Source organism: Uloborus diversus, chromosome 8, assembly GCF_026930045.1.
Source record: "Uloborus diversus isolate 005 chromosome 8, Udiv.v.3.1, whole genome shotgun sequence".
NCBI lineage: Eukaryota > Metazoa > Arthropoda > Arachnida > Araneae > Uloboridae > Uloborus > Uloborus diversus.
In genome coordinates this window covers 97786272-97809899 of record NC_072738.1, presented here as the reverse complement: position 1 = coordinate 97809899, position 23628 = coordinate 97786272, and the positions used below count along the sequence as shown (strand labels likewise).

At 34.1% G+C, this 23628-nt stretch overlaps 1 protein-coding gene across 1 annotated transcript in view; it reads right to left on the bottom strand.

Annotated features, from left to right (window-relative positions):
- Positions 1-4048: 4048 nt before the first annotated feature.
- Positions 4049-23628, bottom strand: part of LOC129228503 (dopamine D2-like receptor) — a 105614-nt gene continuing 86034 nt past the window's right edge. The window contains exons 2-5 of the mRNA XM_054863182.1: positions 18715-18824; positions 15994-16367; positions 11751-12191; positions 4049-4269 (exon numbers count right to left, since the gene is read on the bottom strand). Of these exons, the coding sequence (XP_054719157.1) occupies positions 4049-4269; positions 11751-12191; positions 15994-16367; positions 18715-18824 (1146 nt within the window). The remainder of the gene's footprint in view (positions 4270-11750; positions 12192-15993; positions 16368-18714; positions 18825-23628) is intronic.

Sequence of the window (23628 nt, the reverse complement as noted above, 5' to 3'; positions counted from 1 at the left end):
AACGTTACTGAAAAATAATTGGCAGCTGATGTGCCCAATTTTCGCCTGTAAGATATCTTGAAAAAGCCAGAAACGTTTTCCGTTAAATAAGAGTAACCTTTCTAAAATTATCCTTCACACTTTCTAAAGAATTTGTAAAGCTTTCCGGTTAAAGCCAGTCATGACTCTGGAAACTTAAAAAAAAAAAAAAATAGGTAGAATCAATGTGATTGATTAGAGCCTTCCTGATTTATTAAAAAAGCTGCAGAAGCATTAATGCAGTCATGACTGAAGCTAAGACAGAATTACAAGTAAAAACCAAGCATACTCCTTGTCTGCAATTCGAGCCTTGCGAAATTGCAGCTGTCCATTAACACTTTCACTCTCGCTGGCTGCTTAATCAATCCGGACGGGCCGTACTTGAACTAAAGTCTAAACACATAATACACACGCTCAGTCAATGGTGTGGCATGTTTGGGGAGCTTAGGAACAAAACCAGAATAAAACAAACGAAACGAAAAAATAATGTTTTAAATTTATATTTATTGATGTATTTCATACAAATACAATAATGTAATTTCCATAATTTATAATACATTTAGAGACATAAATATAGATATAAATAACACATGAAAATAAACTCACATTTTATGTATACATATACAATCATTAAATACAGAACCGTCGCTATCGTTGGCAACAGCATTTTATTGAAAATACATAGTTATATGATATGGAAATATTAACATTTTTACAGTTATTACATCGGAATGAATATTAAATGCTTTCAGTATACTTTGTAATTGCACATTTAATATTTTGACAGTAAGATCTTTAAGTTCTGAAAAAATGGTTTTCATGTAAAATCCGAATCTTCACCCTTCGACTTCGTTTAACACTTCTTTACTTTTTTTACCTTAACAGTTGCTTATTTCTTCACTTAGAAACCACTTTGCACATCACTGGATCACCGATATACGTTCTGAATTATCATGTTAATTATTGTTAAGTGGTAAAATTATTGAAGCATGAAGAGTCTACGGAATAATGGCCAGTTCACCTTTTGACGAAATCGTTGTTTTATGTTTTAGTCAGGCCCGACGAGAGGCCATGTCAGCCTAGTCGGAAACTAGTGTCCCGGGCCTTGGGAGAGGGGGCAACATTGACACAAAAAAAAATAAAGAAAAGAAGGAAATAAAAAAAAGAAAGAAAGAAAAAGAAAGGAAGAAAGAAAAAAGGGGAAAAACGTAGAGATTAAGTAAAATTTCCTCTTTTGGTATTTACTGTTGCGGCACTTAAAATAAAGTTGATTTTTTTCTACCCCCTCTTTTATTTCCCCTTTTTCTCTTCTTTTTTCCCTTTTTTTTTCGGAACAGGGGGCGGGAGGGGCCCGGCGACATTATTGGCAAGGGGCCCGCCTTTTCTCTCGCCGCCTTGGTTTTAGTTAAAGGTCATTCCATAAAAAACTAACTGGCATTTTTAAAGCAAAACTTTAGGTATTGTGTGACATTCAACGCAAAATACATTTTGCACAAACTTGCATTTTTGAAGCGAAACAGTAAGTATTTGTGATATTTAACACAAATATATAATGAGCAAACTGGCATTTTTAAAGCAAAACTGTAAGTTTTTCGTGACTTCGAAGACTCGACTTTCGAGTGAAAAATGTATATTCTACAGCAGATATTTCCCCCTGGATTATTATAATTGTTAAGCTGATTTAAATGGTAAGATGGAAAACCTGAAAAACAGTAGGGATGATTTAACAGGAATCGATAAAAGCATGGTAACTGATTGACATGCTATTTTTTAAAATATCAAACAGTTACCATGTTTTAGACGATTCAATTTAAAAATATAAAAATTTTATTTCATGAATTCTATTACACAATTAAATTCTGCATAAAAAATTACTGTAATTCAATGGAATAAGATCTTTTGTACAATGTATATTTTGCGTTGAATGTCACAACATACTTACTGATTTGCTTTTAAAATGTTAATCAGTTTACTTTGATTCGGTTGCCCATATGGACCAAAAGCGCGCAATGTACCTACAATATGAAGTTATTCCGCTTGACTTTCGCCATCCCAAAGCGACCGTAGCAAGATAAAATGCAGCCGCTTCCCAAATATGAGCGGCTATGTAGGACGTAGAAGTGAAAGAGTTTTAAATACCCCAATTGACTTCATATACTGGACCAATTTGTAAATCGTTGTGTGTATGCAAGTTATTGGGAAAAAAAAAACATACTCAAACCGTATTAAATCATGTACTTCAGTACAAAATGCGCTTTTGTAGGGGAAAATGCTGTACCCACGGACAGTTGTACCTACGGACGTTGGTGGGGAAATTCCGGATATCGTCGAGAGAAATCTTTATGGGGTGCAACGTGTGTGTCACAGCCCTCTCCAGTACCCCAAGAAGTTTCAACGCCATTAAACGAACACTTAAGATTCTATCACTTTTTTTTTTTTTTTGGTTTTGGTAGGGTCTAAGTAAAAAAAAAAACTGAGCAATTTCTTTTTTTTTTTTTTTCGTCCGTCGTGTAGTGTATTATTTATTTTTTGTTGTAGGTATCATGATTCCCTATAGTTTAAAGATTTTGTTTCTGATTTTTAATGTTGTAAAACTGTGGTCTTGTGACTGCCTTGCTAAACCAAAATGGCATACCTTTGTACACAAGGACACACAATCATGTGTACCTACGGACAGCAATTTTTAGTCTCGTTGGGTCACACATGAGTCTTTTTACAATGTGAAGTACCTCAAAATAGTGCCTTGTCATCAACGTCTGAAATTTACTTTCAACAATGATGATGAATTTGAAGTAGGGCTTGAAGGTATAGATATTGTACTGGTGTTGAAGTAACCCCTACCTGTTGTAGGATCTACAGGCCGTCAATCCCACCTGTTTTCATTTGAAGTCAACTTTTCTAGATTTTTGCTTGTTTAATCTAAACTGAGTTTTTGTGGTGGGTTAATTTTGGTAAAAGGTTTTAATTTGCATATAAATTGAAGTTGTTATGTAGATACATAGAGAGCCATACTATCATGAATCTAGTTATTTTTTTCTTTAAAAACATTTTGATTATTCATAACGTCATTAACTCTCTTAGGACTAATAACTTTTTTAAAGAGTTCACTGATGTTAATGATTAATGAAAATTAAAAAAAGGGAAAAAAACAGGAAAAGGGGTTAATTTTCAAAGATTAATTTCTGTTGGAGATTTTAGTTAATGTTATTTTCAATGGATGTTTAAAGTATTTCAATATAAAATTGCTTATGAAAATGTATTGAGTATAATTGAGTTCCTCAGACCTATTTATATATTATTTTTTTATATGTCCCTGCGTACAAAGGCACCTTCCGCGGGGTGAACGGGTTGTTGTACCAACGGACAAAAAAGATGGATTTTTAGAAAAATTTTTGAGGTTGAAAGCTTTGAGATTTTCACCTGACAAAAATTGCCAAATTAGATGATAAGTTGTAGATTTTGGCAGAATTTTTTTCCGATCGATTATCCATTCCCAGAGACCAGCAAAAATTGAAAAGTAAATTTTGTCCGTGGGTACAGCAGCTTCCCTTATCACTAAAATAAGACGAAGGAGTATAACTCTACCGTGATAAACTCAAACGTGGTATCTACAGTAGAGCTCAAAATGAGAAATTGATAATTAAAGTTTTACAACTCGTTTCTTTGATTTGCTATTTAATTAAATGTTCAACTTGCGGTAGTCGTTTCGTAAATAACTTATCTAATCTACTACTTCCACCACTCCCTCGTAAATACCAACTGGCTCATGAAATTCTCTCTCATAGTACTGGATAGTTGGCTTGTATTCATAGGTCGCAGCAACATCAGTTTTACCCGCCTAAAATTCGTATTTTTTAAACCCAAACTTACGACTGCCTTTCACTGGACCCCTGTCTGTTACTGGTCCCATAACCCTATTTGGCTAAAAACGAATATTCTATTAAGCTCCAGTTGCAAAGTGGTTTCTTCGTAACATCCAATAAAGCTTTTTAAAAAGGCAATATGTTGTGAATACACGAATCATTGTTACTCAATTGCACGATCCAAGCAAGAGTTTCTTAAACGCCTTACGGAACTCCATGTTAAAAATGGTGTAAATGACTGGGTTCACACAGCTGTTGATGTAACCCAACCACGTGGTCAAGAGGAATGTGGTGACTCCTGGGCGGCATTCGTTATTCTGTAGCTTAATGCAGATGGCATCCAAGACATTGCACGTGAAAAATGGTACCCAACATATGAGGAAGACACCTGAAAAAAATAATAAATTATCTTCTGAATAAAAGAGATTTACTTTACCATGTTCATTAAAAGTTCTCAGGAAATCACGTTCTTCACGTTGTTGTCAGCAAGCGTGATGTCTCTGTCAAACATTTTAAACAAAAATAAAACTTATCTGCATTAAAAATACAACGTTACAAAAAAGATGGAAACATGGAATAAAAATATTTTAGCCCTTCCTTAATTGAATTTTTTTTTAATTTTACCATGCCATATCAAATTAAATTTAGAAAAAAAAGCTTTTCATGTATCTTTACTCCACTTTAATTGCTTGCTAATTACTACAAATGAAAAAACTTTGACTTTAATTTTATTTAATTAATGGTGAAAATTTTATTTTGTGAACCAAAAAAGTCAATGTTTAAATCTTTATAAGTGTAGATTTTATTTTTAAATGTCTAATTAAACAATTACAGTAAGGTTAGATACTTTTAAAATATCATAATATAAAGTTAATAATAGTGCATAAAAACAAGGGAAATTACCCCTTCAATTAAAAACTATTCAAATCTTTACTAATAATAAAGCTGAAAGTCTGTATCTCTGTCTCTCTGGATCTCTGTTACGCGCACAGAGCCTAGACCGTTCGGCCAATTTTCATGAAATTTGACACAAAATTAGTTCGTAGCATAGGAGTGAGCACTTCGAAGCGATTTTTCAAAAATTGATTTTGTTCTTTTTCTATTCCAATTTTGAGAATATTTTACCGAGGAAATTATCATAACGTGGAGAAGCAAATTACCATAACATGAACGAGGAAGCTAACATAACATGGGCGAGCAAATTAACACAGCAAATTGGCGAAAAATTCATCATCCATTATTTGTAAATAATGGATGGTGAAGCAAATGTCCTTTTAATTTTCTACCATGGGCAGAGCCGTGCGGGTATCATTAACACGTAATAAATAAATACCTTTGTGCGGAAAAGTAAATGGCAACAGTGTTTTCACGTACAAAATTATCAGAATTTTGTGCGGCAAAACGTTGTTGATTACCTACCATTCATTTTAAAACATGTTCGTAGTTGGGAGTGAATAACTACTGTAAGAAAAAAATCATTATATTACAAAAAAAGAAGCAGAATTACTCATTATAAAATAATAATTATCCGATGAGTCGTTTCAACTTGAAAAAAATTCCAGCTTTTGTGTGACTAAAAGCGTTTTTAGATTTTAGTTTAAAAAGACAGTAAATGTGACACTGATTCAATACTTACCGCTGCATTACCGGCATAAAATATAAATCAAATCTCTCTATTTAGTAGTCTGGTTAGTACTTATAATAGATAGCAGCACAAATCTGATTCAACTTCAGTTCAATTGTTATCTAAATCAGATATTCTGTGAGCATCTGGTACGTTGAATTTTTACTTAGGCTGGAATTATATATTTCCTCATAAAGCACAACTCCAACGCTGTAACTAGTTTAAATCTGGAAATTATTTGATTTTCAGTGATAAATTCTAAATATAACAAAAATTTAACACATTTCTGTCCAAATTAGGTTTAGTTTTCAGTATTTCGTTATCGCACGGGGCGGGAATGATTAGTTTTATTGATCAGGGAATAGATAACACTTTTCCCGTTTCATATCCATACATACCTCTTTATTTTACTACAGTACAACTCGTAATTTGGATTTTCTGCCAAAGTTTATTTTATCATATTTCAGTTTGTCCGCAGGAAAAAGATCATCCTTCGTAGGTAATATAGGCTTTCGTTTAACTAAAAATTCCGATTTTGATTTCATTCATTTTGTGCCGGTAAATTTGATCCCTTTATGCTATTCTAACAGCATATTTTATTATTGCACTTTAATATTTATACTTTATGTTACTGCTTCTTGCAATCATATTTATTCTCAGATTAATCATTCAATTTAAACATAGTATTTGATTTAAAAGTGTTACTTTAGAGCAGTTACGAGATATACTGCAAAAGGGGAAAATATCTTGTCAGAGTGAAATTTAATATTTATAGGAGCATTTCTAATTTTGATCTGCTCATTTTTTTTTTTAAATTTTAGTTAGATTTAACTAGTTACCCTGTTAATAAAATATATTAAATTATTAACATAAACTGACAGTTACTCTAAAATTACATTCAGATTCAACTTTTAATAAACACTTCAAGACTTTAAAGCAGCTTTCTTTTCATTTATATTTTTTTTAATGAAAAACTGGTACAGTCATAGAAAAAAGAACCAGACACTTTTAATTATTCCGCCATTATACATGCTAGAAAGAAAAGAAAATGTCATCCGACTTGGTTTAAAGTCTTCTTTAAAACTACGTAGGTAAAATTTTGATAAGGGACCATATACAAAGCAAAATTAGCATCCTCTTGATTTTCAAATGGGAAACCACCTTTTTTTGGCTACATAATTATGTTAAGACAGCAAAATACAGTCAGGATACGAAATTTCACTGCATTCCGTGCAGTAGAAAAGGAGTTATTAACGAAAAACGTTTTAGGGACCGTCTCCACATTGAAAACGCTTCTTTCAAGGTCACTGCTTATCAAGTAACGGTAGTAAACAAACATAAAGATCGAGATTATCCAGCTCAATTCATGATTTTTTAAAGTTCTCTTTTTTTTTCCGTAATTCGATACTTCTTGGCCGATAATGTTGCGCCAAAAAGCGATTTACGGTCGAAAACTTTTTTTTTTTTTTTTTTTTTTGAAAAAAAAAAGGAAAAATAAGACGGATGGGTTTGACTGGTCCATCGTATAGATCGTTGTTTAATAAATCGAACAATGACAAATTAAAAGTAATGGAACTCGTTGCCTTTTCTAATATGAACCTATTGGATTGCTTATATAATCATTCAGCAAATTAGCCTCATAGAAATGTAAATATCCAACCTTATATTCAGTAAATTACCGCCCATTAGCCAGGGCTAAAGCAGAAATACATGGAATACACCGCCAGCTCAGTCATTTCCAGCCGAGGACTGCAGTTTCGTGCTTATTAGCACTCATCAGCCCGGCATAGGAAAGTGACTGAGCTGGAGATGGAAAACCTCATAAGGAAGCCAAGAGTGCGAAACAAACTGGTAGCCAATACAGGATTGGCAGACCAGACGAGTGACCGAAGCAATGGTTCGGTTCAACTCGAAGATTGAACGCGAGGCAAGGTATATTCAGTAAATTACCGCCCATTAGCCAGGGCTAAAGCAGAAATACATGGAATACACCGCCAGCTCAGTCATTTCCAGCCGAGGACTGCAGTTTCGTGCTTATTAGCACTCATCAGCCCGGCATAGGAAAGTGACTGTGCTGGAGATGGAAAACCTCATAAGGAAGCCAAGAGTGCGAAACAAACTGGTAGCCAATACAGGATTGGCAGACCAGACGAGTGACCGAAGCAATGGTTCGGTTCAACTCGAAGATTGAACGCGAGGCAAGGTATATTCAGTGAATTACCGCCCATTAGCCAGGGCTAAAGCAGAAATACATGGAATACACCGCCAGCTCAGTCATTTCCAGCCGAGGACTGCAGTTTCGTGCTTATTAGCACTCATCAGCCCGGCATAGGAAAGTGACTGAGCTGGAGATGGAAAACCTCATAAGGAAGCCAAGAGTGCGAAACAAACTGGTAGCCAATTCGGCTGGAAATGACTGAGCTGGCGGTGTATTCCATGTATTTCTGCTTTAGCCCTGGCTAATGGGCGGTAATTTACTGAATATACCTTGCCTCGCGTTCAATCTTCGAGTTGAACCGAACCATTGCTTCGGTTACTCGTCTGGTCTGCCAATCCTGTATTGGCTACCAGTTTGTTTCGCACTCTTGGCTTCCTTATGAGGTTTTCCATCTCCAGCTCAGTCACTTTCCTATGCCGGGCTGATGAGTGCTAATAAGCACGAAACTGCAGTCCTCGGCTGGAAATGACTGAGCTGGCGGTGTATTCCATGTATTTCTGCTTTAGCCCTGGCTAATGGGCGGTAATTTACTGAATATACCTTGCCTCGCGTTCAATCTTCGAGTTGAACCGAACCATTGCTTCGGTCACTCGTCTGGTCTGCCAATCCTGTATTGGCTACCAGTTTGTTTCGCACTCTTGGCTTCCTTATGAGGTTTTCCATCTCCAGCTCAGTCACTTTCCTATGCCGGGCTGATGAGTGCTAATAAGCACGAAACTGCAGTCCTCGGCTGGAAATGACTGAGCTGGCGGTGTATTCCATGTATCTAACCTTATACCTAGATTCCTGTTGTAAATACGTTTGATAAATGTATTGCACTTATGTTACAGGTTTATTTTGGAATGAATAGAAGGTCTTTGATGTAAAATGAAATTCCGCGTTTTTAATTTCGCAGAACATTGGCAGAAGTTTGGGCCATCGCATACGAGAATATAAAAAATGTACCTCACAACGTTGGAAGACGCAACATTAAATTGATTGGAGACTCGAAAGAAGCAAGGTTCTTTTATTCCGTGAAAATTTGCTTTAAATACATAAAATGAACGAAGTATCAATCTAAAAAATAAAACAGAAACAGAAGAATATAACTACCCGTTAATGAGCAAACCGTTCATACTCGAACTTTATTTGGAAAGAATTTGGTTATTTGAATTAACACAGTGGACAAACACAGTAATTTTTCTAGCGACTTTTTTGTAATTAAAAAAGGAGAATTTGTTTCAAATCCAAATTTGATGCGAAAGATCATAATGCGTGGCATTATTAAAACAGCATAACACAATCGGCGGCTTTAGTTAAACATGTAATGGCTCTTAAAAATAATTTAGGAAAGTAATTTCCCAACGCTGTTTCCAGCAACGAGATTCGAGATGTTCCAACCCGTAATTTAAAAAGACAAAAGTTATTTCAGCTTAAACCGAGGTGAACCGAAATCAGACTTCTTGTAATTTCTCCGATTTTGTAACTTTTCACTTGCAAACAAAGCTTAGCAATATTTGATTTTGTTTCGCGCGCTATATACTTACAAATGAACATTTTCTATAGTACCAGAAATTAGGCTTGTGCACCTAAAGCAATACTACACGAAGCATACCCGCCAGACGGGTTAATCTGTCCAGAGGCTATGCGGATTTCGCACAATAGAAATCTGCTGTATGTTTACGGCATCTCACTGGTGAGATAAATTTGCTTCATCCACCAGTTTTTAGGCACTCTCAGCTTCAATCACATGACACCTGCTTCATTGTTCGATTAAACCTAGTTCAAGACTGGTGTGGCTATTATTAGGACTCACAGTAGCCATCGAATGGGGTAACCAAACCCGCAATTACATAGCAATGAAGACTTGGGCCTCATTGTGACCCGTTGTGTATTAAAGAATAGAGGAAAGATAAAAAAAATAGAATTAGTTCCAGGTGTCATAAAGTTGGAGCCGAATATTCAGATATTGGATTCTGAAAAACATGCATTTAATATAAGATAGGCATCCAGTAGTTGATAACAATATTTTATTATAACTTTCTTTCTTTGTCGATATTTTTCCATGTTATTCAAAAAAGATGAAAGTAATTCAAAGTTTTGTCTTTGTCTGGCGAGAATAAATTTTAATATGAAATGCACGGACAATTAAATCTTTGACGAAGTCAAAAAAAAAAAAAAAAGTTCACAATTAGGAACTACTACTTTCGTGCAGAATACGGCTGAAAGCACGCGGCCCACTACTGCGACTGACATTTCCTCTTCTAGATCTTAACACATTGAAAAATATTCAAACACTTTACAAAAAAAAAAAAAAAAAAAAATTCTGAAAACCAGTAAACTTATCTAAGAGCAATATTACCTACTGACCCATCTGGATACTGTTAAAGGCCAAACTTCACACTGTTGGCTATTTCTACACACTTATTCCCAATTTAGACAAGGCAATAATTTTTTCTTTTAGCAAATTCTCACCGGGAAGAGCCAGTAATTCTACACTATCTATTGCAACATGACTAGCAAGGTTTTATTGCTTGTTTCTGTGAAAAAGTTGTGCATGTTAATTTTTTTTTTTTTTTTTGAGTTATTGTTTTACAAAAGGCAGTGGCTAAACGCAGAAAGAAAAAAAAAAATAAAAAAATAAGAGAAGTATTTAAAGTGCAGTTTTTAATTTTGAAAGTTCTATGAAATATTCTTTTTTTAGACAATGAAGTAGTGTTTCGCATTATTTACACATTGACGTTTGAACGATATCAACAAAAAACTTACGGTTGCAATTTTGTGTTGTTCTTCTGCAGAGACAGCGAATAAATTTATGCATTTAAAAAATTTATAGACGTAACTCTAATGCAGAAAAACCACGTAATAGTTGGTTTGCTTATTTTGTTCAATAATTTTTTTTACGAAGAAACCAATTTTTATAATTTCTGTTTTAAAAAAGTAAACGGTCCCCTAAAGTGGAAAAAAGTGAATTTTTAAGCATAGCGCGAAAACTACTGAATATTTTGAGCTCAAATTTTGGATTTCCACATATAAGCGCTTCTAGATCGTTTTTCTGTTAAAATTTAATATGGTTTCAGATCATATTTTTTTCAGAAAATATTAAAATAATTCATAAAAAAAAACTACATTTTAGGTGTTGTAAATGATGTTTTTATTATTGGATCCATTTATATTTTAATGTAAAAAACAATCTTTGCCGTGCCTAATCTAGTTTTTGTGTTATGTGTAAAAATATCAATATAAGGTTTTAACATTACGAGAGGAATTTTTCAAAACTCAATTCTAACGGCGGATCGATTTAAACAAAACTTTGTATGTGATGAAAAAAGGGGGTTATCATTGAAAAATTTGAAGTTGATGCTCGTTTTGAATATGAAGACTACCCCTTAACAACAATTTTTTAACATAATTATGTCGAACGTTTTATTCCTGAAACAATAACACCTAACACGTGTCTCTAGTGTCAATAGCCTTTGAACACGATCGATTGTTTCGTTTTTTTTCTATGACTGTACCACATCGAATGTCATTGTATTTTTTCGTGTTTGAAAACGATAAACTTAAAATCACAAGTTTTTTTTTTTTTTTTTTTAATTTTTTACGTAAATAGTCTCGTTAAACTTAAAGTCTTACTCCAGCAGTATAGAAATTCAGGTTTCAACTGCAGGTATTGGTGCAAACGGTTGCTGGTTTTAAATCTGTACATTTGGGGTCCTTGTATTTTATTAGTTAACGTTTTTAAAGCTACAGGATTGCCCTGAACCCGCCTGCTAATTCACTTTAAAAGGACATCAAAATATGATTTCTTAAGTTTAAGCAACTAGACAATACTAGGGGGAGAGGTGTTTCATTTTCATGCTAGCAAATGCAATAAAACTAACTAGTTATGTAATGGGCAAGCAAAAAATATAAAAATTGTGGGAAAAAGTTGACCGGAACGACTGTATGTAATTTCAATGAACATTGTTGCAGATTAACATTAGCTGGCATTTTTCAGTAAGCAAACCTTTTGGAATATTATCCACAATACCGATATAAGACTTACCTAAAACAATAGCTAAAGTTTTTGTAGCTTTTCTTTCCCTCCTGGCAGCGTTTTTTTCCCTTTTCTTTTTCTTGGTTTTTTGAGGCTTTACGATTTTCAAAAGATTTCTCTTTGTATTACATTGACTTATGGCACACCCGGCTACGGAATTATTAAAACTCGCTTTATCTGCCACGGCAGAACCATTCACTTTGAACAAAGGCAGCGAGGTCTTCTCAGTTTGTACGTGGGGATTATTAAACTCTGTTTCTCTAAATGCGTTGGGTCCCACGTTCTCAAAACTGGATACCGTAATGTTACTTATAACTTGGCACTCGTCTTTGTCCATTGGAGGAGACTCTTCGTCGTCTTCATCGTACATTTGACTGGCTTCGTCTGTTTCTACCAATGGAGTCAATCTGTTACCGTAAGTAGTGACCTGATTTGTATCCTCTTTCGAATCTGTATCAAACAAAGAAAAGAAAAAATCAATCCCTAGTAATCCAAATGTTTAATTTGTTTTTTTAGTACCACATGAAACAACTGTTTTTAGCACGTTTTTACATGCATGTATTTACACTTGTGTAGATTATTGTATGGATTATTCATACATAAGATAATATCTTAACTTTAGTTCGATTTTTGGAACATAGTTCGGAATCATATTAAAAGTAATGAATGTTAAACTATAATTATAGGCTTCAGAAATATAGAAGAGGGGATACAGGGTGTCCAGAAAAGGATTTCCTGATTTCAAAATTAAATATCCATAAAATAAAGGCCGATATTGGAACAAAATAAAAGGTACGTTTATTGTGAAACCCATAAAAATCATGTACAGAAACTTGAAAATTAATAACAAAAATTGCCAACGGGGGGGCTGCAGACTGTAATTGCAATAGAATTCCCTATAAATAATGCTGCAAAGGAGTTGGACGATAATTTCTAGCGTAAACGTAAGTACTTCTCAGAGGCAAAACAACTGCTGAAGAGCCTAACCCCTTCGCAGCACTATTTATGGGGATTTCTATTGCAATTACAGCGTGCAGCGCTCCTGTTGGCAATTTGTGTTACTAATTTTCAAGTTTCTGTGCATGATTTTTATGGGTTTTTCAATAATCATACCGCTTATTTTATTCCTACATCTGCCTTTGTTTTTGAGACATTTCATTTTGAAATCATGGAGTCTTTTCCTGGACACCCTGTACCAAGAATGGAGATTTGAGAACTAATTCACTACAGTTTTATACCGTATTATCACTTCTACATATGTAAATGTACAATGGTGTAATGGCCAAAATGGAGGACACTTTTGGAAATTTGTCAACTTTGTATGCTTATAGGAATGTTTCGTTCTCCAAAATGCAAACTCAGAAACATCATTTTTATGATAATTTAATCTGAATTCACTATAAAAAACAAAATTTAAAAATTTACAATTTAAAACAGACTAAGTAGCCCTGGTTGATTCATTACATGAAAAAAAGCCTTGATTCAACAGAAAAAAAGCACACGAAAAACTTGTTCCAACTTGAACCTGTCAGATTCTGCTGGAAGTATCTAACGTTCGATTGGTTTCGAGAACAAAATAAGTGAGCAGCCAGTCAGGAAAATTAGATATTGCAAACTACTACGTAGCTCTGTCAGCAATAATGTGTATTAAAATTATTTGATTTTTTTTTCTTGCAACGAGCTTCAGGCCCGACAAGACGCCATGTCAGCCTAGTCGGAAACTAGGAGCCAGGCCTTGGGGAGAGAGGGCGGCGGCGACATTGACGCAAAAAACAAAGAAAGATAAAAAAGGAAGAAAAAAAGAAAGAAAAAGGGGGAGGACTCCGAATAAGAGATAACGTAAAAATTAAGTTAAATTTACTCTTTTGGTATTTACTAATGTGGCACTATAAGTAGAGTTGATTGTTTTCTAGTAAGCAGTATTGATTGCCCCCCTCCTTCATTTTTTTTATCTTTTATTTTCCCCCCTTTCTTCCTTTTTTCTTTTTTTTTTCTTTTCTTTGGAGGCGGGAGGGGACCAGATGACATAACATAACTGACAAGAGACTCGTCTTGGCTCTCCGCGGTCCTGACGAGCTTCCATTTTTGGAACGTAAATTTTTCTATAGACATACAAAGCTTGAAAAAAAATTCCAAAAGCATCCCCAATTGGGTTCAATAATGTGTAATAATAAGCAGCAATTTACCTCCCTTATGTTATACATGTAATCAAGAATACATGTAATATGCCGACACGTATATCATACACGTATTCATATACCTGATGACATAAATGTATTACTTGTATGCATGTAATACCGTAAAATGGGGCTACTTGAGCCTCCAGGGGCTACTTGAACCCATCAGAAAAAAGTGTTTAAAATCCATCCTGCTCCTATGTAACTCAGTGTTCAAACAGCCTTAAACCACATTTCGTCACTAAATTATGTTAAATAAGGTTTGTAATCTTTTAAAATAAAGAGGTTAGTTACTATTTATACCCGTTATTTGCAGATCTGGGGATAAAAAGGTTGTGAAAGTAAAAGAGAACCCTTTAAAGTAGGAAATAATGCGGATTATTTCGAGGAAAAATTACAATTGTGTTCAAATTCAAATAATTCCGGGGAATTGTCTTAGAGAGTGGAATCAGCCCATTTTGACTTTAGTACATCAACTCTAAAATGGAAATTAAAAGACAAAACAAGCCTGGGGGGGGGGGCATCCTGTAGCACTTAGTAGCGAGGAAGAGCAGGTATTAAATAATCCTATCAGGGGAAAAAATCTACCCAAACCATAAAATTGTGGGTTTTCTTTCTTTCTAATGTTTAAATAACGAGCATTTCAATTGGTTTTAGCTGTAGTTAGATTATGTTTCTATTTGAGAAATTAAGTATGACTAAAAATATGTTTTTATGTATACGTTGTTTTATATAAATTAATATAAATAATTTGCAATTTATATAAACAATTTGCTCACTAGAATGTACGTTTTGAGTTTATTTTTCAAATCATTGGTCTTTCTTGATAGCACCACCTGTTTTACAGCTTTTTCAAATGGATTTGCTGAGTGGGATCAAGTAGCCCCAGCGTGGGGCTACTTGAACCCAATTTTTTAAATATTTAAAAAAAACATAAAGATTTAAAATTGTTGTTTAAAAAAGACTTAAGGTGGTAACAGAACATTTGAAAAGTGGTAAAAACAAGGTTATCAATTCACATTATGGGTTTAACAAAACATTCAGTGTAAAACTCACAAAAAGTATGAAATTTCAGGTCCAAGTAACCCCATTTTACGATATATTTATGTCATACAGAGTCTGCAGTTTCGTCCTTGTTATAGACTGTCTGGAAGAGTCAAAAACTGAGTTGGATGCCGATATTCTCCACCTCAGTTATTGAAGATTACGAACGGATGAATCCGTTAGAAGAGTTTTTTGGCGTGACACACAAACAATTCCCTATTTACGATTTTGGTTTTTCGATCTTAATAAAGTTATTTATTTATTTTTCTTTTGTTTTGATATATATTTTCAATATGTTGATGCTTCTTTCATCTATTTATTGGAGTAAGCTAAATATATCAAGATTAAATTTTACTCCAAAATTAATAAATGTAAAATAAGAAAAAAAAAACATGAAATATTTAGTTACATAAATTTCTTTATCCGTTTCTGGTTGTTATTTGTTTTGTGTAACTTTAAAGAAACTACATATTTATTACGAGGTCGTTATTTCTATGGACACAACACTTGAAATAATCAGACTAAAAATACCGGCTAAGAGCTGCGACAGGTAGTTACTTCAGTATCCTAATATATATAATAGCGAATGATGAGTAACGCTCCTGACGTCATCAACAATGAAATTCGCGCCACGGCATGATAATTTAATAACATTTTTTGGTAATGTTTGATGTACAGGATTATTTTGTAGAGTTTATTCTGTAGAGTCAGGATTATTTATATTGAGATATTTTAACGTGGCTGAACTGGATCTGGTACCTTAACTGTTTTACTGGTAAGGTAAGACTGTGTCATTTCAGTGGAGTGAAGAAACGAAAAAGTGGTCAACAATGAACGATATCTACTGGAGTTTAGGGTTAATCCACTGGGGTTAGGGTTAAATTGTCAACTATCAAAATATCACCAAACAGGCAATTGCTTCGTTCAAATATTGAAACAATTTTCACTCGTCATATCTTGACGTGCGACTTTCTAGTTTTTAATCATCATGAATGCAAAACTCTTAAGCTCAAGATATAAATTGTACTTACTTGAATTTTCTGTATGGTCTTTCTTCGACTTATTCTCTATTACAAGATTCTTTTCGGTTTGATTTTTTGTTCTGGCTGCTGCTTTTTGACCAAGGGCTTTCTTTGCTCTCTCATGAATGGCTCTGAAGATTTTATAATACAGGTATATCATGACTATACATGGTATGTAGAATGAACTTAATGAAGAACAAATGATGAAGTCTGAGTTGTAGAAGACGCAGAGGTTCGGAATGCGCTCTGGTGAAGTGTTTAGACCTAGAACGATTGGTGAACCAATCGCCGCAGACACTAACCAGACGATGACAATGGTGAGGAAGACGCGCTTGTTGTTCTTGTGCTTGGAATATTTGATGGGTTGCGTAACTGCGATATACCTGTGAAAGAAAAGAAAATAAATTACGAAATATTTTGTTAATAACATTATCAACTATAGTGGTTAGCTGTTTACTGCAAAGCACAATTTTGGTAAACATTTGTTTCTCAGTGTTTTCTTTTTCTTTTTTTTTTCCTCAAACGACAAATTTTATGGCTTGAACCTTTTCCATTCTTTAATTTGAAGCTTTTTTCTCTTTTCCACTAAATAGACAAATTAGAAAAACATTTCCACTTCCAAAAATTCTTTAAACCCTTGAGTAATTTTTAATGAAGCAGAAACAAAAGTATTAGAACTCATAAAGTAAAAGGTTTATACTATTAAAATCTGACCGTATCTTTTTATTTACCTATTTATCTATATCCAGCTAATTGCAGCTTCTGATTGGGCGAGATTAATTAGATGTGATAAACAAAAGTTGCGGCACATCCCCATGACTGATTAAAAAGAGTAATGTTGTATTATAAGCTAACTTAATAAAATTCTTAGTTTTGATTATATATGTAAATGGAATTTAAAGAAATATAACTAATAAGGGAGGGATCTTTGCTGAACATCCGCATTGCGACTCGTTTGAAGCGTGTTATTTAACCCATTAAAAATTCAAAAAAAAAAAAAAAAAAAGTTGGAAAGCTTTTTAATAAATTGGGGCTTATACTGCCGTGGGCAGGTAACCGGCAGTATCTTCTTAAATGCGTTTTGATTAGTTATCAGAGGAGTCTGACTGCGATGACTCTCTCCCTGGTTCAAGTCTTGGCTCGGGCATAGATTTACTTTCTCTTTCCTGTCCTAGTCATTTTCGTGTGTGAATGTGTAGTTATGCTGTGAGTGGTTGCCTACCATACAAACGGGTCCTTACGGCATGAGTGTACTGTTGAAGTCGGACTTCGCTCCAAATAACGTACAGTTGGAAAATTGAAGCAGCACACCCCTAATTGCACATTAGCTGGCGCAGGACAACAACAACAATTGGGATATGTTGGAATTAGACGTTTTTTTTTTTGTTTTTTGTTTTTTTTTCGTGTTTTTCTTTTTAGTAGAAACCAAATAAGTAAGCTTGTACAAAAACTAACGTGCAATAGATGACAAAATGTCAAAAAAAAAAAAAAAAAAATTGCAGTAACTGCTCTTCACCTGCCCACGACAGTATATGAGGGATACTGACACTCAGTTTAACACCGAAAAGGTAAGTGCAAACATTACAAAAAAAAAATAAATAAATAAAAAAAAACCCGGGAAAAAGTTTATTTTTGATCATTTTTTAAAAATATCTTAGGATAAAAAAAAAAAACCCTTAAACCTCTCTTCTTACTAAAATGATTCACATTCTTGAACTTTTTACCTTTGGCGTAAACTATCCCTTTAGAAAAATATTAACAGCTAATGCAATGCTACCATCCCCTCTATGGGGAAAATGGCCATGAGACTGTAGAAGCTGAAAAGTAATAAGGGGAATCACCCCTTTACAAGTGGAGATTAATGGGGAAAGCAGTAGTTAAATTTAATTTTCGCGTGTCATTTTGCGAAAGAATAAGTAGGAATGGTCTCAGGAGCATTTTCGAACGTTTTTTTTCCCCTACCGTACATTGTCATGCAACCTCATTAAATACAGAATAAATATATTTTTACTTCTTTTTACAAAAAAGGAAGCATTGTATTCACGAAAAAAATTTCACTCAAAAATCGACCTCAATTTCCAATTTACTCACCCCCAAATGAATGTTGAGGTTTTTTTTTTTTTTTCCCCGACTCGACCACACGTGGATAAGTGCCTAAGAACGTTTAGACACGCGAAATATCCATTTTGACGATTACCGAGTTAATTTCAACGAGTTTTCTCCTGACGTCTGTATATACGTATGTGCTTATGTGCGTATTTATGTCGCATAACTGAAGAATGGTATGTCCTAAAAAGTTGAAATTTGGTAAGTAGACTCCTAGTGGGGTCTAGTTCTGCACCTCCCCTTTTGGTTGCATTTGGGTGTTTCTAGAGGTGGTCTTTTGCCCCTTTTGGGGCCAAATCATTGTTAATTGCGATGTAAACTCACTGGTCACTTTGGTGCTATTTAGAGAGTAAACTATAGGATCACATTAAAATTGCCAGTAACGGAGAAATGATATTAAATTGGAGTAAAAGGAAGTCATGTGATACACACATCAACTCGTTTTAATTTAAAATATACCTATACGAGTACATGCATTTTTGATCTCAATATTAATAACAAAGTTTCAGTTGTTACTTTTCAGTGCTTATTGCAACTAAATCAAACACAGAGTATTTAACAAAATTTATAAAAGAAGTAAAGGCGTTATTTATGCAAATGTAAATCTTTAAGTTTTGTCCGTACCTGTCAATGCTTATTGCAACTAAATTAAATATAGAAGCTGTACTGCACGTAACATCCAAGGCAATGTAAAAGTCACATAAGGTCTCGCTAAGTTCCCAGTCAACGTTTACCTGCAAAATAAACAATCATTAATTAGTTACCTAGTTTTAAATACAAAGAAGTATGCATAATAGTAAGGCAGAAAAGAACATATGCATAAAAATTTGTTTTTTGACACATTTGCTTAGGGGGATTTTGAATGACAACCCCTCAGACCCTTTGCTTTTAGCACATATTGCCAAATATATATATATATATATATATATATATATATATATATATATATATATATATATATATATATATATATATATATATATATATATATATATATATATATATATATATATATGTTTTTAAAATGAATTTCCTTTATGCAGTGCAAGATTTGATAAATACCCAGTATTTTAATTTAAAAAAAAGTAGTTGTAGCATTTTTACCATAACGACTTATTATTGTTTTAATGGTAAATAGATTAAAGATTAAAAAGTTTGTCTGATGCATTGCATATAACACCATCTCTGATAATTTTACTAACCTTTCTAGTTACAAACTGCATCCCTGACAATTTTACTAACATTTCTTGTAACAAACTGCATCTCTGATAATTTTACAAACATTTCTGGTTACAAACAGCATCTCTGATAATTTTACAAACATTCGCCATATCCACTTTTCATTAAGTAAGGGCATTATATTCATTTCTATTGATTTTCTCGCCGAACTGTAAATTGCTCTGTCCTCCACCAGGGATGCCAGTCTTTTGTAATGGCGGCGCCAGTCAACAGCGATTTATTGTAACAAGGTATCCACTGGCATCACATTGAGAGATCCTACCGACTGGTACTAAATAAAGCTGCTGAATATGTATTGACACTTAGAAAAAGCGATAGTCTTAAAAAGGTGCATAACTGGTTTCCAATCTGTTCTCAAATGTGCTCCTAATCTCTTTTCAAATGTGCCCTTAATCTGTTCTCAAAGGTATTTTCGAATTCACAGTTAACGAATATCATGAGCGAGACCCATTCAGAACGGAATCGGAATACATTTCAGTATACTTTCTTTTTAACGGAAATAATTTTAGTGCATATTAAGGCAACTGAAATTTTCTTTTCTGAATTAAAGTGTCCCAAACGTGCTTCCTATGTGTACCTGGAATTTACAGTGCATTACTGCAATAGCACTATTACTTTCATCGTTATTATTATATCTACCTATTTTCTTTTTTACCTAGAAACTATCTTGTAGTCAGGAAATGAAACACGGGACAAAAATATTCCAACAAAGCAAAAAATCCGTAAAAATAATAATTTTATATAACTTAAATATCACTCATCATTATTCTGCAATAGAAATATTTTTGAATTCAAAACTAAGTTTTGACATCCAGTTTATCCTCCTTTGCTTCAAAAATATCTTTGAATTCAGTGTCCTAAATCCCGCCCCTTTGTTGTCGACAGACAAAAACCCGAAATCGAACAAGGAAAAGATGAATTTCTTCATTTATCTTCTAGCCTCGGAGCAGACTATTGTCTTGTTATCTATTTTCTTCGTTTTTCAACTAGTTCCAGAAAGTTAAACTAGAAGTCGAACAGTTATTTTATGAACTAAAAAACTCCTTTTACAATACCGCTCAATATAATCGCTATATTGTGATTTTAATGATTATTTCAATCACTTATAAGCTGCAAATATTCAGACTCTTTTTGAAGATTTTTTTTTCAAACACGGACACACTGTGAAACAACCTTTCCGGAACAACTTAGCACTTTTGTGTACACTTTTCTGAACTCTTATTTAGTCAGCACACATATCCCTCCTTTTAGCACAATTTTTACCGAACTAATAGGTTACTCGCTTGGTTATACCTGATGTTTGTGCTGTCACCTTTGCAGCAATCTTGTGACGCAGTTGAAAACCACCACCGTTCATTGGGCAGCCAGCCACTTTGGTAGCGTTCGCAGAACCGACCGCACTACCATTCGTCGCATTCAAAAGTTTTGGTAGTATTGTATTGAGAGGTTCTATTAACTAGCAGTTGAAGAAAACATTACTTTTACAAGTGAGTCCAATTTTGTCCCAAATATGTTGTCAAAGGAGCACCCAATTCGTTTTCAAACATGTTCTTAAGCTTAAAGTTCACAAAATATCCCAGGTACGTGCGGTGGAGCAAGAACGTGCTCAAGCAGCTGAATATCCAATTCTTCTTCTTATTAATTCTTTTCATTTATAATATTTGTTTGCAGTATATCTGTGTTTTCTTAGTTAATTCTAGTTACTCTCATGTTGAATAGAACATTTTTTATGCAGCAAAAACAAATATGTAATACAAAAATTTTTTTTGCAAAAATACATTAGAAATGCATGTTAGCAACGCTTTATGAAAACAAATAATGACTGAAACTGGGACCAAAAATATACAGCATTATAAAATACTAATAAAATACCACCAAGTTTAGAGTTTTTATAAGCAAATAAGCAAATATATAGCAATATAGCATTCTACGATAGAGAACAGCTCGAAAATCTTGGAATAATAAATGCAACACCTACCAAGAGCCATCGCCTATTACCATCGTGAAAACAAAAACATTCGTCATCAAAATGACAACAGTAAAGCTAAAGCACGATTAAAAATGACCGAATAAATTTTTTTAAAAAGTAGGAACAACTTAAAACAAATCTTAGTCTAAAAAAACTTTATCTTTTATTTAAGGTTGTTTAAAATTAATCGAAATACAAAAAAAAAAAAAAAAATCTAAAAAAAAAAATTATATAATAAAATGAAGCCTAGAAGATGAACGATTTTTTTCAAACCAGCCACTTTCAAAAAGGGCCAAATTACTCGAATTTGGCTCAAAACAAGCCAATCTGGCAATCCTGCTTCCCAATGCGGGGAACTGCTTGCTTGTTTTCGAATCTGAAGAATCGCTAACTGCGGTCTCTTATCATTGGATAGGAGCGACGACGTCACGGTGTTATCATAGCAACAACCCTTCATTTCTTGCCGTGCATGGGCTGCAGGGTGGATTTAACTTTCCTGGCCTGGGGATACGTTTTTCCGGGAAATTGGCATTAGAGCTAATAGGGAAGTTTTCGATTTTTCAATTTTATTTTTATATGATAGAGTAACATGTATGAACATCATAGGTGAAAAAATTTTTGCGATACGATAAGTAGTTTTTTTAAATTAATTTTTAAAGTTCAAGCTCTTGTGACGTCAAATGGCATAGGAAGTGACGTCATCCCCTCTTCCGATAGGGGAGAAACGAAGGTCACAGCTCGACGTCGAAGACGAAACGTGAAAGGCTTTCTCCTCGCATTTAATTCCTCGTGTTTCTGGAACATTAAACATCTCATCCTCTCGAAAATATTCGAATATCTCATGGTGTTACTTGAGGAAGATTATTTAGATTGTGCTTTAACGAATCCGGCCTCCATAGTGTGTTCAAAAGGATTATTGAATTTCTAAAAAATTAAAATATCAGCTCGCTCAAAATGTTCCTAGCGAAAACAAGGGATCTTCGGCGGAAGGCTGCCCATTCGCGCCCTGTGTCGTAGGCTCGTGACGTTTCAGAAGCGCGCACTTTTGCGCGTGGATTTTTAAAAATTCATTAAAAATCAACCACGGTGTTTTAAAATTCGGCGATAGTGAATTTTTTAGTTTTGAGGGTCAATTAACAATATCCAATAGCCAAAATATGAACATTTAATAGGTTGCAACTTCCCTATACTAGATGTTTTTTCAAAACTTATTTTCAGTGAAAGAAAAAAGAAAAAACTAATAATTCATACTTCCTGTCAATGATGAACATACAAATGAGACATGAAAATTTATTTTTGGAGTGCTCAAGCTCTGCTTGGTTGGACCGCGTGTCACTGAAATATTCTGAGCGGCATACCTTTGAAACAGATTCGGAATATAGTTGGGTATTTTTTCACTATAAAAACAATTCAGAAACGTTCCTGGAAAATAATAGGCAGCTGATGAGCCCAATTTCTGGCAGTAACATATCTCGCAAAAAATAGGAACGTTTTCCGCTTAAAGTCAGTAACTTATCTTAAATTGCCCTTGAAACTTCCTGAAGAATTGAGAAACATCCCTTGTTTAAACTAATCATGTCTGGGTAACCTTCAAGAAAAATTAGGCAAATCATTGCAATCTATTAGAACCTTCCTGATTTACAAAAAAAAAAAAAAAAGCTCCAGAAGCATTGAACCAACCATGGTCAAAGCTGAAAGAGAATAGCAAATAAAAACCACCTCCCTTGCGCAGCTGTAGCTATCCAGTGCCTATTTGCTACCATTGGGAGCCGTAATATCCGCTTCCACCAAGAGCGTAGTTAATCTGGACGAGCCGTTACCGAGCTGAAGACGATTCCCCTCATAAACAAGCTCAGTCGATCTCTAAAATGGTTGTTAAAATATTTTGCCCAACAGTGAAAAGTCTGCATCACTTCGCCCCATATTCTCTCACTTGCGGAGATCGATTAATTTTGGAATAAAGGAGGAGAAATCCCGGAGTCAGACATTTTTACTTTGAATCCGTAGTCTTGAGTTTCTTCAACAGATTTTGGACGCGAACACTTGTCTCCATTTTTACAGCACTTTAAGGCACCATTCTTTAACATTCTTTATTTAGAATTTTGAGATGAATATCAAATTTGAGAACCCATCTGAGGGCATTTTTTTCACCATCACTCCTTATATAGTACAATATAGTATGCCTTATATATTAGTTGCTAAGCATCATAATTTTAAAAAAAATGTACATATGATTTACCACGTGCCCAGATACGTTTCAAATCTGTTCTCAAATGTAACATCAATATGATCTTGAATGTGACCCAAGTTAAAATTTAACATATATCCTG